Source organism: Choloepus didactylus, chromosome 4 (assembly GCF_015220235.1).
Source record: "Choloepus didactylus isolate mChoDid1 chromosome 4, mChoDid1.pri, whole genome shotgun sequence".
Classification (NCBI taxonomy): Eukaryota; Metazoa; Chordata; class Mammalia; order Pilosa; family Megalonychidae; genus Choloepus; species Choloepus didactylus.
Window position 1 is genome coordinate 48,587,453 of NC_051310.1, and position 17,539 is coordinate 48,604,991.

General features: G+C 36.3%; 1 protein-coding gene across 1 annotated transcript in view; it reads left to right on the forward strand.

Moving 5' to 3' along the window:
* The window catches only part of KCNH5 (potassium voltage-gated channel subfamily H member 5), a 343,994-nt gene that overhangs the window by 51,708 nt on the left and 274,747 nt on the right, over positions 1-17,539 (forward strand). The window contains exons 5-6 of the mRNA XM_037835300.1: positions 10,851-10,966; positions 16,353-16,745. Of these exons, the coding sequence (XP_037691228.1) occupies positions 10,851-10,966; positions 16,353-16,745 (509 nt within the window). The remainder of the gene's footprint in view (positions 1-10,850; positions 10,967-16,352; positions 16,746-17,539) is intronic.

The following is a 17,539-nucleotide window of genomic DNA, read 5'->3' on the forward strand; positions in this document are numbered from 1 at the left end:
AAGGCAGATGAGCAATGATGAGCACTAAAACTAGATTTCTAAAGCAGATATCTAAATAGTTGTCATAAAACTGGTTATAAAATTGAAGATAAAATATCTTCTCTTAAGAGAATAATAATATATAATTCCATAATAACAATGATCTGGATCAATCAAGAAGATTATGTTAAAACAGATTGAAAAGTGAGGTGCCCTTTAAAAAATTTTTAATGGGGGTCATTTAAAAGATAAAAGGTTTACTGAGAGACTATTATGTGCCTGGCGTGGTCTAAGTACTTTGCATGCCTTATGTTGTTTACTTCTCTCAATTTCATAAGGCAAGTACTATTATTATCTTTATTTTTTCAGATGAGGAAATTGATGTTCAGAGATTTTAATCATTCCCTCCAAGTTATATGGTTAATAAGTGTTAATATTAGAATTTGAGCCAAGCAGTTGTTGAGTCTGTTTTTAACCATGATAGTTGAAAAGCAGAAAGCAAATGTATTCCAACCATTAAAAAAATAAATATATAAGCATATGCATTTGGATTCTATAACTTTCCAGAGTAGAAACTTAGTGATGCCAACTGTTTTTATAATTTTACAAGACAGAAAGGAAATAAATTACCCATCCAACTCAAGGAATAGAAAAAAAATACCCTCAAACAATACTGCCCCCAGAGAGAGATACTGCTTTATTCTTGACTGTTTGGAGTTCAAGAATGCTACTGAAAATTTAAAAGTACTTAATTTTAAAATAAAAATGGTTTAGGTATAACTTTCAAATCATTAAAACACAGTCTATAAGTCAAAACAGAAACAGTATAAGAAGAAAGCAGAAGTGTACCAGCCATATTAATTAGCGTTTTTGGTTATGTCAAAAGCAAAACTATCATATTAAAAGACAAAGACCCTCAAGCAATCAAATATCAATTTCAGCTACATGCTTAAAACAATGGGCTGCAAAAACATTACAAATTTTAAAATGGCAAATATATATCAGAAAATGACAACAGAACAAAACAATAAAGAAAGGCTGGGTTATAACTTTAATGAGACAAAGTAGTCTAGTCAACAGACATTACTTGAAACATTACTGAGAATTGTTAAAGGGTATAATTTACAATGAAACTATGACCATCATGAACCTTTATAAGTGTAAAGATATTACATTGAAATATATAAAAATGAAAACTTTAGAAATATAAGGAGACATAGACAAAACAAAATAAAAGTGGGAATTTTAATATAATATTGTCAGACTTTGATAGGTTAAATAGTGAAAAAAAAAAAAAAAAAAACCAAAAGAAAACCAAGAGGATAAAAAGTATGAAGAATATAATTCAATAAAGATCATTTAAGAAGTAAATATCAAATTCTGTACTTCACCATGAGCATTTTCAAAACTTAACCACATATTAGGCCAATAAGAAAATCTCAATACATTTAAAAAAAGCAGAAATTATAAAGGCCATAGTTCTCTTACTACAATACAATAAGCTTGTATATTTATACCAAACAGATAAGCAAAACAAACAGACAAAAATTTATTTACCAGCCACTTAAAAATCTTAAAGCAGTCACCACTGCTGACCCTTACCTATGTAACTCTTAGGCCAAAGAGAAAATCAAACTACAAACATACACTAGTTAAGAAAATTGATGACAATTAAGAGTGTTAGTTGCCAAACTATTCTGAGAATTCAGTGTTACATGCTTTTACAATTTTACAAGGAAGAAAGAAAATAAATTACCCACTGTTCTAGTTTGCTAATGCTGTGGAATGTAAAACACCAGAAATGGATCGGCTTTTATAAAGCAGTTTTATTTGGTTACACAGTTACAGTCTTAAGGCCATAAAGTGTCCAAGGTAATGCATCAACAATTGGGTACCTTCACTGGAGGATGGCCAGTGGTGTCCTGAAAACCTCTGTTAGCTGGGAAGACACGTGGCTGGCGTCTGCTCCAGAGTTCTGGTTTCAAAATGGCTTTCTCCCAGGACATTCCTCTCTAGGCTTCAGCTTCTCTCCAAAATGTTACTCTTAGTTGCTTTTGGGGCGTTTTTCCTCTCTTAGCTTCTCTGGAGCAAACATCTGCTTTCAATGGCCGTCTTCAAACTGTCTCTCATCTGCAGCTCCTTTCTCAGGTCCTGTGCTTTTTTCAAAGTGTCCCTCTTGGCTATAGCTACTCTTCAAAATGTTCCTCTCAGCTGCACTGAATTCCTTCTGTTTGTGAGCTTATTTATATGGCTCCAGTGATTTAATTTAGACCCACCCTGAATGGGTGGGGTCACACCTCCATGGAACTTATCCAATCAGAGTTATCACCCACAGTTGGGTGGGGTGCATTTCCATGGAAACAACCTAATCCAAACATTCCAACTTAATCCCCACTAATATGTCTGTCCCCACAAGATTGCATCAAAGAACATGGCTTTTTCTGGGGGACATAATATATATAAACCAGTACACCCACCTAAGTCAAGAAATAGAAAAAACAAACAAAAAAACGGATGTAAGGTAAAGAAGTTAAGGATGAAAGCAAAAGAATATAAGAACCTATTAGGCTTTATTTATTAATTTAAGAGATCATTCTTTGAAAAGCCCAGTAAAGTAAGCAACCATTGGGGAAACTGATTAATGTAAAAAGAAGTGATGAAAGAAAACAAATACAGTTTTAGAAATGAGTGACATAAAGGAGATTAAAATAAGAGGAAATATGCTATAAAACTCTAGATAAGTTATAAGATTGAAGAAATGGATGATTTTTTGGGAAAAATTCAAATTACCAACTTTGAATTAAGAGGTGGAAAGCCTATATAGGTCAATAAGCATGGGAAAATTGTTCTTAAATAAAGTTATTTCCTCTAAAGCCCTGAGCCGAATTGAATGTTATACCTTCAAGTAACTTCTAATTTCTATGATATTTAAATTGTTTACAAATATAGAAAGAGATGAAAAATTTCTTCATTATTCCATCCTTTATCTCAAAATTTGGCAAGGATAACTAAAAAAAAACAAAAAAACAAAAAACAGCAACAAACATTTTAATTAGGCACTTTCAATAAAGATCCATCTCACTTAGGAATGTAGATTTAAAAAGCCTAAGTAAAATATCTGTATACCAAATCTAGGTCCATAGGACAATACCAACCACCAAACGGATTATTTGAAGAAAGCAGAATGTTTCAAAATTTAGAAATTTTCAAAAAAAAACTTGTAAACAGGGTAGCTACATTGGCAGGCAACCTCCGCCATTGCACAGGGCCCTGAGCTTGGAGGGGTCTTGTGCTTGGTTTAATGCTCTGCTGTTACCCTCTTGGAATTCTTAATAATATTTGAACAAGGGACTGCACGTCTTCATTTTGCATTAGGCCCTGCAAATTATGCAACCAGTCCTGCCCATAGTTAACAAATGAAGCTCCTTTCTCCTGGAAACTTCAGCAGTTGTGTCCGTATGTCTCATTTTCTCTGCTTACTTCTGGTCTGACATAAGCATGTAACCCCAATCCCTGGTACGTGAAGAAAATTGAATAGCTTAATTCAATCAGGGCCCCCAATCATTTTCTAATGGAAATTCATGGTACTGTTCCCAGAAGTGTGATGTATTAGATGAGCATTGCTTTCTCTCATTTATTTTTAAATGATTTAATGGCACAGCTGAAGTTTGCCAAGTTAAGTACACTCCTTTGTTTATGATTGTGACCTGCTGAACACTAATGGTGGTATCACTAATTATGTATTCTATTTATGGAACCCGAAAGCTGGCAGCATTTTACAGTGAGGTTGGGGAAACGGTGCAAATACTGAAGGGTTGACTTTTATTTCCCAAATTAATGCCTCTCCATTTATCGGCTGCCACCTCCAGCTCTCTGCATCCCCAAATTAGAATCATAGAGTTGTTTGTCAGCCACAGTTCCTTCTGAATGCATAATCCATCCCCAAATGATATTTCAATAAACTCCATGCAGTTAAGACCTCTTGATTTTTGTACTATGGGCTATCAAAGCCATAGTACATTAGAATTTAAAAGGAAAATCGGACCACATTGTAAAAAGCAATAGTGTAGTCTTTCCAGCACTAGAATTTATAGAGGATGAGCTTTTTGAACTAGACTTATTTTGAGACTCCTCCATAACTTCCAAATAGATTATTGAAAAAGCATTGTACAATGTAACTATGAATGGTGTATATGAGCTACTTTCTATTATTCATGGGAGCTGTAAAAGTAACATGAAAAATTCAATAGAAATAAAATATTTATGCCATTAAGTAATCATCCCACCACACCTCTGAAGCCAGCAGTATAGGAAAGTTGCTTTGAAATTTTGATACAGTACTTTATTCTTTAACTTATTAAGTAAAGAGGAGCATGGAACTTTGGGAGAACAGGAGATGAGATTACATGATAACACCATAATATCAAAAAGATTTGGGTCTTGAGCATTGAACTTGGAGACAGTAGATTTGCTTTTGACTCAGCCTTGGGACAAGAGTTACTTAACATGAACCTTTTTATGACTCTTGTAGGAATATTTTATTCCCCTTGTTTTAGATTAATCTACTAATGTCTCTCCCCACCCCACGCCCTCCAAAAATGCTGACTCAGCACACAGTATAGTGCAGCACTATTTAGGTCCTAGAGATACAAATTCCCTTCCTTCATATTCTAATGTGGGGGAAGAGAAACACATGGAAGCTTTCTTCTGATTGCTCTTATTTTCTCAGTGAAAATAGGAAACATGATTATCAACTGAGAGTAAGATGGGGAAGAAAATGAGGTGTGATGTGTGAGCTGAGAGGAATAGGTATGAAATGGCTGTTTAACCGAGTGGAATAGAAAGTGGGCTAGGGAAATACAGCGTGAGTGCTGGGCAGCACCGAGGCCAATGGTCATGAATTTCACTAAGACCTAGGAGTGTAGTTAGGTCTTTTACTCTACCCATATTTAGCCAAAGGAGTGTAGGTGCAAAAGTAGGTCAACAGTTGGATTTAAACAGAGCTGGATTTGGTAAGGTGAGTAAAATGAGAAGAATGAGTTCAAGGATCAGGGAGTTGAAGATGTTTGCAAGGGAGTATGTTGAGGGTATTGGCAAAAATTTGAAGAAATACTTAGGGAATAAAATTGCTGTCCTGGATACAGGAAAGAGTGTCTTAAGGTTCAGAACTAACAAGTGAATCCATACTCTGGCAAAACCAGAATGTAACTTTCAATCCCAGAGAAGAGCTTTTTATCTTTTTAATGTGAGAAGGGGCCAGTGATTGGGACAAGGGTCTAAGTCCTCTGAAGATTTCCGAAATGGATTAGAATTGACGTCAATCACTTTCTACTTATTTTGGTATTTTTACCAAGAAACTCAGATGTTAAGTTTGGAAGCATCTTTAATAAATTGACTAATTTTGAATTTTATTTCTAAATCCTACATAGCTTAGTAACTATCCTACCTGGGATTGTTGGTTTGATGGTAACCAACTAATTTGAGTGCAACCCTTTCTCACAATGAATCTTCTGAAACCCAAAATTTCATTCTGGATTGATTTTTGCCTTTAAACTAAATGGCACTAGGTGATGTCAGCAATACCTTTGAATTATACTGTTATGGATGGTAGCAAAAACCATTGAATAGGAAAGAAACCAGTTTTGATGGAGTAATTAATATGTGCCAGGAACTTTGTATTCATTATCGCTCATTCCTATAATTCTGCAAATTAGTATTATTATCTCCATTTTACAGTTGAAGAACCTGACACTTGAAGTCTGACTGACTTCAAATCCCATGCTCTCCCCATTGCATCATGCTGCCTCATCCTTTCCAATGAAAACTTGTGGAGGCTCTTGGCCACCTGAATCCCTTATTCTCTTTTTTCCCTGCAAAAACTAAGCATCGGTGAGAACTTATGCTTCTGATAGAATTTAATTGTTTTAAACCAAAGAAATTTACTGATAATTCGAGGAGGCAAAGTGTTCTTGTTATCTTTTGTTCCTAGTATTAAAGTCTTGGAACTGTTGTTCAGATAATCAATCGATGGTACCAAATACATCACTTATAATAACACACAGAGGAAAAATTACAGCCAAGAAATCCATTCTGTTGATTATCCATATGTGTTCTAAAAATTGATGGCCAAGTCTCTGCCCATTCGTACTGTAGAGTATTTTCAAACAGACTCTAAAACTGCCAACATTCTTACAGTGTGAAATATCCAGTGCCAAATAGCTATGACACCTTTGTGCCAGTAATTGAGACAAACCTCCCAAATTCCTGTAGAATGAGAATAACAGCAAAAATAGCAAGCTTCTCCTTTGGGAAGCCAATGGCTTTCTTTAGAGAGGAAATAACAGATGGAATATGAGTAATTATATCATGTCTTTGTCCAACAGTATAATTGTTTACCTAAGCTTTTTTCTTATAGATTAAAATCTTGTGTTGCAGTCTACTAGATTGATTTAACTGCCTCTGTGACTTCCTTTTGTTTTTAAGATTAGGCAGTCCGTGACAAAGAGGTTAATTGCAACCCAATAGAACTAAACTAATTTTTTATTAAGAAGGAGTTGGCATCCTGAGCTTTTAGGGGAACAAATGTTCTTGTGATGTCTTGAACAACTTATAGAGCAAGTATTAGGCTCTTCATATTCAGCTGTCTCTTCACATTACCCCATATCGACCACATCTAAGTAACATTAGTGAATTGTGCTGAATAATCAGTCACCTAAGTTAGGCCTCTGTAAAAGTGAGATCAGTAAATGTATCTCTGGGAAAAGTTAGAACTGCTGATGCATCTTTTTTTCTCTGACCTAGACAGCGTGGCTGTTCAACTTTTACAAAGTTTGACTGCATAGTGGGGGTTGGTTAGGGAAAGAACAAATGAACTAATCTAGCTAATATCACAGGCAATTCCACGCATGTTCAAGAGCATAAAAAGAAAGGCATAAAAAAATTCACTGTCGCATTGTTTGTGATAATGAAAATCTAGGAACCACTTAAATGTTCATCAGTAGGACATTTGTATGATGAGGAAGGAGCAAATGCCTATTTCTTTGACAAGATAAATAAGTTGTCCTAACACCTTCTAAGAGCTAAATATATTTCTTTTGTATATGTATATATATTATATTTTATTAGAGACATTGTAGGTTTACAGAAAGATCATGCAGAAATATCAAGTTCCCATATACCCCCTTATTATTATCACTTTGCATTAGTGTGGTACATTTGTTACAATCAATGAAAGACTATTTTATAATTGTGCTATTAACTATAGTCCATGGTTTACTTTAGGGTTCACTGTTTGTGTTGGCCAGACCTTTGGGTTTTTAAAATGGTTTATTCTAGTAACAGATATACAATCTAAAATTTCCCCTTTTACCCACATTCACATATATAATTCAGTATTGCTAATTAATTATGCTCACAGTTATCATGCTATTTGATGTTGTATTAATACCTAAGAGCTAAGAATATTTCCTTCTTTATATTTTAATTATATCTAAATGTAACGCTGATGCTGAATTAACTTTTAAAATTCATTTACTTATTAACTCATTCATTCATTCATTCATTCATCAAAAACTTACCTGTTGTTCTGTATGTCCGAATCACAGTACTAGACAACTAGGGATAGAAAGAATAAGATCTGAATCCTAAAAGTCACATCACATGACTTTTCACCTTTGTTAAAGGGTGGTCTCACTCAGACTACGCTGTGTGAAAACACCTTTAGAGTGATTAATTAATATTGCATTTTTATTTCAGTTTCTTTCTGCTATTTGATCAATGACAGTCCTTTTACCTGTGGAGAAAAAGTGTGTTTTATTTTCACTGTTTTACATTTTTTTTCTTCCTTCAGGAATCTAGAATAAGGTAAAGGGACGGAATACTCCTTCAGCATATTGTCTTCATGTGTACAATAAGATACACACACATACATGCACTTCTAGACATATTTGAACAAAATTTTTGTATTTAGATTAGTAACTACTGCTTCCTCATTAAGAAATGCAGTAGTGTGTGCTCATGATGCTTCAAATAGAAAATCAGAGGATGGCAATAAGCTTTCCTTGTTGTATTTCTCCTTCCTAACACATTTACTGCACAATCCTAGGAAATGAGAAAACACATGCCATTGATGTGTGTATTATTCTGTGTGTCATTGCATTTATTCCTTAAATACTGCTTTTTTTAAAACATATTATATGAATAAACCATATTGTTCTCAGGGAATGAAAATGGGTCTCTCTTGTAATCTGGTACTCAGATATAGCAAGGGGTGCAGCATTACTAAATTGGAAATATAGACTTCCCGTGATTATAAGCTTGAGTGGATAGCTCTAGAAATAGTCAGTGCAATTATATTATTCAGTTAATGTAAAAAAAAGGGAAATGAGCACCAGGTATTATTTTAATGTATTTATTGCCGACATAGTTAATATCATTTGAAGATGCCCTCTCCAATTTATTTCAGCAAAGCAAAGCCAAATCAAAACCCTCTGATAATAAAACAAAATGGGGTTTATTTTTTAAATCTGAATTTAAAAATAGAAATAATTTTTTATTTATTGATGGCCTATTTTGTGCCTGGCGCTGGGCCAGGTGCTGGGTATGGAGAGATAAATATCAGTTTAGTGGGAATGATTGATAGGTCCATCAACTACTGCATCACTATGTTGTTAGTGTCACATGAGGTATGTATGTTTTTCTGTGCACAGAGGAAGGCATTTCTTTCTTATGGGTAGGTCAGAGAAGCCTCCAGAATGTAGTCATACTTGAATTGAGTCTGGAGGCAACAGTAGGTATTAGCTGGATGGATAGGGGAGGGGAAAGGCATCCAGGTTGGCATAATGATTATAACGTGTGAAAACATGGAAGCATGAAACAGAAGGGGCTCAGAGAATTTCTAGTATATTTAATTTAGTTTTGAATTTATTCTTTTAATTTGCTATTGATTTTAGTGGGGCTAGAATACAGAATTTATGTGAGAAAGAGGCACTAGATGGTTGCAGAGCAAAACATTGGGGTCTACCCTGGAGGACCTATATTCCAAACTGAGAGGGTTAAATATATCCTAAAGACCTCCAGCAAGCTGTTGAGGCATTTGGAATAGGGGAAGGGCATGGCCATTTTTGTGCTTTAAAAGAACTTTGGCAGTAATTGGAGAGTCTTGGGGAGTAGGTCAGACAGCAGACTGAGAGTATGGTTTTTAGGATGCTGCCACCTAACAGGTGAAAGATGATGATAGATGCCTGACATAGTAGGGAAAAGAGATTCAATTAGAGAGATATTTTTAAGGTATAATCTATAAGGCTTAGAAGTGATTGGATTTGTGTGTGTGTGTGTTTAGGTTATAGTGAAAGAGGAAGGTAGATTTCAGTTTTCTGATTTGGGCTATTGGAAAAATCATGGGGTTGCTCACTAAGACCATGATTACATGAAAGAAACAGGGCTGGGGTTTACAAGGGAGAATATGATGATGAGATCAGTTTTGGGCATGTTGAGCTTCAGATGCCTGTAGGATATCGAAACAGAGGTGGCAATGGCCAATTAGATACATAGGTCTAGCATTAAGAAGAAAAGTCTAGTTTGGTGACATAGATTACATGTTGGCTTTTTATGTTAGATACTATATTCTTAGAGTGCCAGTGTCATACCTGGTGCTTCTTTGTTTCTCTAGTACATTCCACAGGTAAGGCTTAGGGTTGAATACAATCCCCCAAGCCTAGCATTTTTTTATTCTAGTCTCTAGGTTGAGGTGCATTAATGAATAAGAGCAAAGGACTTTATATCAGTTGATGCCAATTTACTTCTTTTCCTATTCAACTGCTGGGTACTGTAGAGGGCATTGCATTGTAAATAAACCAGAATAAGCATAAATAAACCAGAATAAACCTTAAAATTAGTAGTAAAGTATGACAGTCTCTACCCAGTACGTTTGAAAGATACTAGGTTGGTGTTCTGCCCCTAGTTTCCTCCTTCACTGGTTGTTACATTGTCTGAAATTTCATCATTACCATTAGATGCATTCCTTTGAACCACGAGTTTTTCATATTTAAGGGTTGTTTGGCAAATACCCAAGGAGTATTGTGGAGTTACCAAATACTAATTCGCAATGGGATCAGAGCTTTTTAAGATGTCTGGAGAAAGGAAATTTGAGACAGGAGCAGAGTATGGGTGGTATTGTTCTATTTCCCATCTTGTTGACATTTCCTTGAGACAAATGATTTTAACAGTGGCAATTTGAAGCCCCAGAAGAAGTTCCTGTCCCATTAAATTCATAGTCCTTTCCCCAAAGTTACTGCTGCTTCGCAAAACATTATTAAGGATTCTAGATATTTCAAACATAATTTTTAGATATCACAGCAGTTGTGATATAACATGAGAGATATTTTTCTGTGTTTCAAGGAAAGTAGAAGTATGTGATATGTTCCATAATATGTAATATTCGTTAAAACTGGCGTGGAAGTGCTGCACATGATTTCTACTTATATTCTGTTGGTGAGAAATACAAGATACGGGACACCTAGATGCAAGGAAGGGTGGGAAATGTGTTCCCTAGTTCGTTAATGAGTAAGAAATAATTCCCAGTGACAAGCTTATTTCAAAGCAAAGGGGGAGAACAGAATTTTGTGGACACCTGGCTGCCTTGGCCACAGTGACTATATGAGCAAAACACAAAGGTCACACATAAAATTACTGATTATTTTATAGCCACATCTCGAATATATGATGCAGTTTATGTAGAAATAAAATGATTTAGATTGATGATTAGTTCTGGTTGTTATGCCATTACTGCAATCCTTTGAATATTAGCAAGAATGTTGGATTCCATATTCATTATGTATGATAAACTGAGACTATCTTTTCTTATTTTTAAGGTTGGACAAAATTTGCCCGATTGACGCGGGCTTTGACAAATAGCCGAAGTGTTTTGCAGCAGCTCACGCCAATGAACAAAACAGAGGTGGTCCACAAACATTCAAGATTAGCTGAAGTAAGTGTGAGACTAACTTTGCTTCCCAAGATGGTGGTGATACTTTTTTTCCCCAAAATAATGGAATGCAGATATTTATGGCTATTATTTTACAAATATTTATCAGCTAACTTATTTTTCCCTTGTGGAAATGTAGAAGTCCTAAACATTTCTTATTATTCTCTCCTACTTATGAAATGGAAAAGTAATTCATGAGCACCACTGAGCAAATGAGAGAGGAAATTTCAGTCATCCATCTATTTTATATGCAGAAAGCACTTATGGAAGGTTTACTCTGAACTTGGCACTCTGCAAAGGGTGAAAGATGAATAGGAAATGGTCCCTGTTGTGTAGGAGTGAAAGGTCCAGCAGAAGAAACTGGCAATGGAATGTGATAAATACTATGACAAGGTTCAGGGGGAGCACATGCAAGGGCATTTATCCAGACTTAGGGCTCTAGGAAAGGCTACCTGAGGGAGGTGATATCTGAGCTGAGTGAATCTTGAAGGAAAAATATTAGTTAACCAGGCGAAGAAGGGATGAAGGTCATTTGTACCAGAGCCTCCAGGAAGTATGGTGACTTTAACCATGACGTCAATGTGGTTGGAGTCAGGAGAGGAAGGCTTAGAGCAGCATATAGTGAGACAGTGGTTGTTGATGGGAGCCACATCATGAAGTATGTCATGTGCTGGGGAAATGACATGATCATATTTGTACTTTAGAAAAATGCTCACAGGCAGATTGGTCCACTTTTGGTTCCAATTTGTTTCCTTGGTAATTCTGTATTTTTTATTGTATCTATTTAAAAACACTATTTTGAGATTGGGACCATAGATTTCGCCAGATTTCCAAAGGGATCCACAGCACCCAAAAAGATTGAGAACACCTGCTTGACCTAGTGGCTTTATGGAGAATGGGGAGGAAGGGAAACCAGTTAGGAAGCCCTTGCAGTCATTCAGCTAGGAAGACCATGGCTTTAAGCAGGGTAGCCGAAATGGGAAGATTGCAGAGACACCAAGATCAGAGTCAACATATTTATTGATAGATTAGAATTAGTGTGAAACAAGACGGATGAGTCAAGGACTACTCCTCTGTTTTTGGCTTGTACAAGTAGGTAGGTGGTGCTGTTAGTTAATAAAACTCCATCAGGGCGGAGAGATTCCAAAGGCGATGGGATCTATGGATCTGGTACACCAGAGGGAATTTGGGTTTGAGTAATAGACTTAGCTGTCACTCTCACAGATTTGCCTAGGACTAGACATCATTACCCAGAGAGAGTATATAGAAAGCAAAGAGTAAAGGAATGAGGGTGAAACCCCGAAGCACCTAAAAGCTTTATTGTTCACATTTCTGTAATTTTCATTTGCTTTACTATGATAGATATGAAAAACTTATTAACCTACCACAACTATGCTGAGCACTTAGTGGATATTCACAACACGTTCTGAGGGAACATGCCAAAGAACAAAGAGAAAATTAGATACGTTTGTTCATCCATTTGTTCTGTCCAAGGAAGTGAGTTGAGTGCACAAGAATAACTTTTCTTAACTAACTGTAAATATTAAGTCTGGTTTGGGGAGGGTTGGTAAATTAAGTACACTCCCTGAATTTGGAGGATTCTGGAGTTTTTCTTAGACCATAGCTAACAAGAGGAACTTGTTATGGCTTTCTGCTCTCAATAAGCACTGTTAGCTCAAGGAGGGATTAATATTTTCATGTGCAGACATATTTTTAAAACAAAAAGAAGACTTGAATGAACATAATTAAATATTGATCAGTAATAATAATTACTATATTTTTAAAAATGATACACAATTAGCACAAGATTTATAGCAGACAAGTAGACACACTTTCTTTTTACAATAATGTTTGTCATCCAGCACTACTTAAATTTGAAGCTGCTTTCTCTTCTGCCTTGAGTTGTCCATTTCTTTGTACAGCTCAAGGTGAAGCATGACAGCTTGTTTCCGTGACTGTTGACTTTCATTGTCATGATTCCTTCTGGGTCATAATTGTGTCTATTCAGTTTTTCTTTGTTACACAACGGGCCAAGAACAAGAGGAAGGAGACCTTAGGGAGGCCTCGTATCCCTCATGATTATTTTTTCTTCACCCAGTGGAAAGGTTATTTCCCCTTGAGAGCTCATCATTTTTACCTTTATTTATTTATTTATTTATTTATTTTGAGAAACTCTCATTCCTGTTTCTTCTCATCGGCTTCTTTGCATTTCCTTTTGATTGTTGTTAAAATTAGATTATTACAATAGATTATTGTTCTTTATCATTCGTCCCTAATTCACAAACCAGATTCAGGTGCAAAACTACTTTCTGTCAGGTTTTAGGCTTGAGTTCACACCACATGCAGAAATAACAAGGTTTTCAACAGAGATTTAGTCCTTGCTCCTATAGCATGTGCTCTTAGATCTCCAAAAACCAACCCCAGTGAAACACCAAGTTATCACAAGAATGTTATTTTTCCAATTGTACACTAAGGGCCTTATAATTTGCTCAATTGGGGTGTCTAGTATTGCTGTGGAATGATAGCCTGTTTCATTTTTCTCTAAGATACATAGATTATTATTTCAATTCCTCCTGGACCTTCAAATGAGAAGCCAGTCCCTAGTTTAAAGATTCTGGGCCTCCTTTAGGCAGTCCATTAAGTTTCCACATGTGCTGACATCCTGCTGTTTGCCTTCAGCTTTTCACTTTTATATTAGTGGAGATAAATATCTGCACCACTGCCATGTCAGCAGTCCTGATGCCATTAGAGTCAGTGCTCTTAGATCTTCAGAGGAAGAGCACGTCTGCATCAGTACAAAAATACATCTGAAAATGTGATTTCATCTTCCCTCCACCTAAGGCTTAGGCTTTTAAAAGTGCAAATGAAATACCAATGAAAGCTTTTTATAAAAGTGCTCCAGTGACTGAGCTAAAATTAAAAGTAGTCCCTTGCACATGAGAAAGAGCAAAGCCTGAATACCTTTTTTTGCATGTGCATGTTTTGTTATTGCCATTCTCCTCTTCCTCTTCTTCTTCCTTCTCCTCCCCCTCCTCTTCCTCTTTTCCTTCTCTTCTAATGCTTTTTATATACAAATCACTGTCTAAAGAGTTTATTCTTATTTTCCAAGTCTGAGTTCTTTGTGCTCAACTGTAGAGTGTGTAGAAATAGATGGTAAAATATCATCTTGAATATGAAGGACATTTTCAGGTTTAGCACAGTAAAATTGGAATTGATAGAGCAGTGATTGAAATATGAAAGAAAAGCTTTGATTATGTCTGATTCTGTACACATAATACTCCTGTTCCAATGTGAAGCTTACCTTCAGGTAAAATAAGGAATTTAAGTAATTGGTGCTAAGCCATTTAAGACCTTGTGAGAGAAATATAGCCGGGGCACTGATAACTGTGTGTAAATGCATAAAAATCTTCATGAATATTTTTTACAATCACTAAACAAAAAACTATACTTGTAACACACAACTAAAGAGAATGTCAATGACATTTTCCACATTTAAAATGAGTAATAATGGCTATTACGCACGTGGTTTTCATTTACTTAAGTTTTTGTATGAGAGAAACTTTTCAGTATAACTTTCTCCCAAGTTTTAAAAGATGCTGGTATGTTTTGCTCTGTGGCATGAAACATATGCTAATGGATATTCTTGTTTATATCTATTCTTCTTTTGAATAGTCTGTGAATTCTGATTTTCTGATTTGGATGTTTTTGTTCCTATCTTCTTGGTCCCAGGGGTCCCCAAGACACTAAGTAATTGAATGCATAAGATGGGCAAAGCTTTTGGAAAACATTATTTAAAAAATTCCACCCCATTTACCAGACTCCTTAACATGTAGGATTTACTCAGCCGTGGCATCCTTGATGACATGGAGCAGAGTTCTCTGGCTTGCTCCTTCAATTCCTTTTTCACGATTTCCAGGTTCCTTCCCTCAAAAAAGTACCAGAGAGCATTACTAAGTCCTATATTTGTTACCTTTGTCCAGGACTGCACAAACCTATGCTCTTGCTCTATGTTTTTGCTTTTTTCTTATCTTTCACTCTAATTAGACTTAATGAGAGTAAGAAAATGTTCAGATAACCTTGCACTGAAATTCTTGCATTTGTCAAAAAGTTCTAGTTTGCTAATGCTGCCAGAATGCAAAACACCAGAAATGGATTGGCTTTTATAAAAGGGGGTTTCTTTGGTTACAAAGTTACAGTCTTAAGGCCATCACGGGTCCATCAACAAAGGGTACCTTCACTGGAGGATGGCCAATGGTGTCCAGAATATCTCTGTTAGCTGGGAAGGCACATCGCTGGCGTCTGCTCCAAAGGTCTGGTTTCAAAATGGCTTTCTCCCAGGACGTTCCTCTCTAGGCTGCAGTTCCTCAAGAATGTCACTCTTAGTTGCTTCTGGGGCATTTGTCCTCTCTTAGCTTCTCCAGAGCAAACGTCTGCTTTCAAAGGCCGTCTCCAAAACATCTCTGTAAACTGCAGTTCCTCTCTCAGCTCCTGTGCATTCTTCAAAGTGTCCCTCTTGGCAGTAGCAAGCTTACTCCTTCTGTCTGAGCTTATATAGTGCTCCAGTAATTAATCAAGGCCCATGCTGAATGGGTGGGGCCACGCTTCCATGGAAATTATCTAATCAGAGTTATCACCTACAGTTGGGTGGGTCACATCTCCATGGAAAGACTCAATCAAAGAATTACAATCGAATCAATACTAATACATCTGCCCACATAAGATTGCATCAAAGATAATGGCATTTTGGGGGATATAATACATCCAAACTGGTACAGTATGGGGAAGCAAACTTGAGTTTATTTTCCCTAAAGGCAATTCACATCTATGCAGGAAACAGAATATTCTGTAAGTCCTGATTGAAGGGAGAAAAGGAAATATGGCCTATAACATTTACAATCCGCTATCCTTGTATACGAATCATCAGGACTTGCTGAGTCCACTTAACAGCAAGATCCCCAGGACTGGGGTCCTGGGGTTCAGCAAGAACATCAGAATCAAAGTTATGCCCCCCGAGCTGCTAAATATGCATGAGGAATGGATAAGGGTGAGTCACCCAAATAATTATCCTGCAGTCAGTGAGAACCATGTGATTCTTGGTGGGTTTGAGTGTGGAGCGGGCACTCCCAGAAGCCGACATCCAGCAGTGCTGTGGGTCATTGTCAGCTGCAGAAGGCTGAGCAGACAGACCAACATCGGAAGAGAAATAGGACTTGGCGAGACTTCCTTTGAACACACTTTGGTACAACTGAGGAAAAGAGCATGGTGAAGCCATGGAGCATGACTAGCTTTGAAACCAAGAATCAGGATAAATAGACTGTGGTCTGTCAGTAAGTTTTAATTTATGTGCAAGATGTCCATGTTATTTACATATGTATTTTCTCTCTTTTAGGTTCTTCAGCTGGGATCAGATATCCTTCCTCAGTATAAGCAAGAAGCGCCAAAGACGCCACCACACATTATTTTACACTATTGTGCTTTTAAAACTACTTGGGATTGGGTGATTTTAATTCTTACCTTCTACACCGCCATTATGGTTCCTTATAATGTTTCCTTCAAAACAAAACAGAACAACATAGCCTGGCTGGTGCTGGACAGTGTGGTGGATGTTATTTTTCTGGTTGACATTGTTTTAAATTTTCACACGACCTTTGTGGGGCCTGGTGGAGAGGTCATTTCTGACCCCAAGCTCATAAGGATGAACTATCTGAAAACTTGGTTTGTGATCGATTTGCTCTCTTGTTTACCTTATGACATCATCAATGCCTTTGAAAATGTGGATGAGGTAAGTTTTCTTTTCTTTTTTTTTTTTGAGTACTGTGGATTATGTGCTTTGAGAACATTAGTATAAAAGGAGTCCACAGATAACCCAAACTTGTTTTTAGTCACCACTTTCAACCTTCACTGTACTAAACATGTGTGTTCATAAATCATCATAGTTGATTATTCTAAATTGATTTTTCTTGATTTCTGGTGGAAAATGCTTAATAACCAACCAGAAAAATGGCCAGAAGAGAGGCGGTGGTTGTGGTTGGAGCAGGGGAGGAGAAGAAAAGCAGCAGCTGGAGTCAAATACAGTTCACAAACTAAATAATTAATTGAAAGATGATAAAATAAGATATATTTTCTTTGAAAAAAAAGCAGTCTTTTAAAACGCTATGCATCAGGGATTTTTTGACTCCTCCTCTCCAGATACATATGGTACAGTGCTAGAGTTAATAAGGATAATGAAGATTTTCTGGAGGAGCAGAGCAATTCTTAAATTTCCACTGTTTTGGTTTATTTCTTATAGTTTTTGCTGTATATTTTGTCTGAGTACATTTGTGGGTAGACATTGTACTGGATGACCTCTGATATCTGGTCTAATTCAGGTTCTGTTCATTCAGTGTTCTCCATGCAATTAGAAATACTTAAAACTTGAGTATATTCTAAAAGACTACTCATCCAGAGCTTCTTCACTGTTAATTTACTAGTGGATGATTTTCAATTTGCTAGATCAAGCTAATAAGATACAACCAATCATCTCAACTAACAGTATATAAATGAGTCGGTGTATAAGGATCTATTTTAAAAATGTGT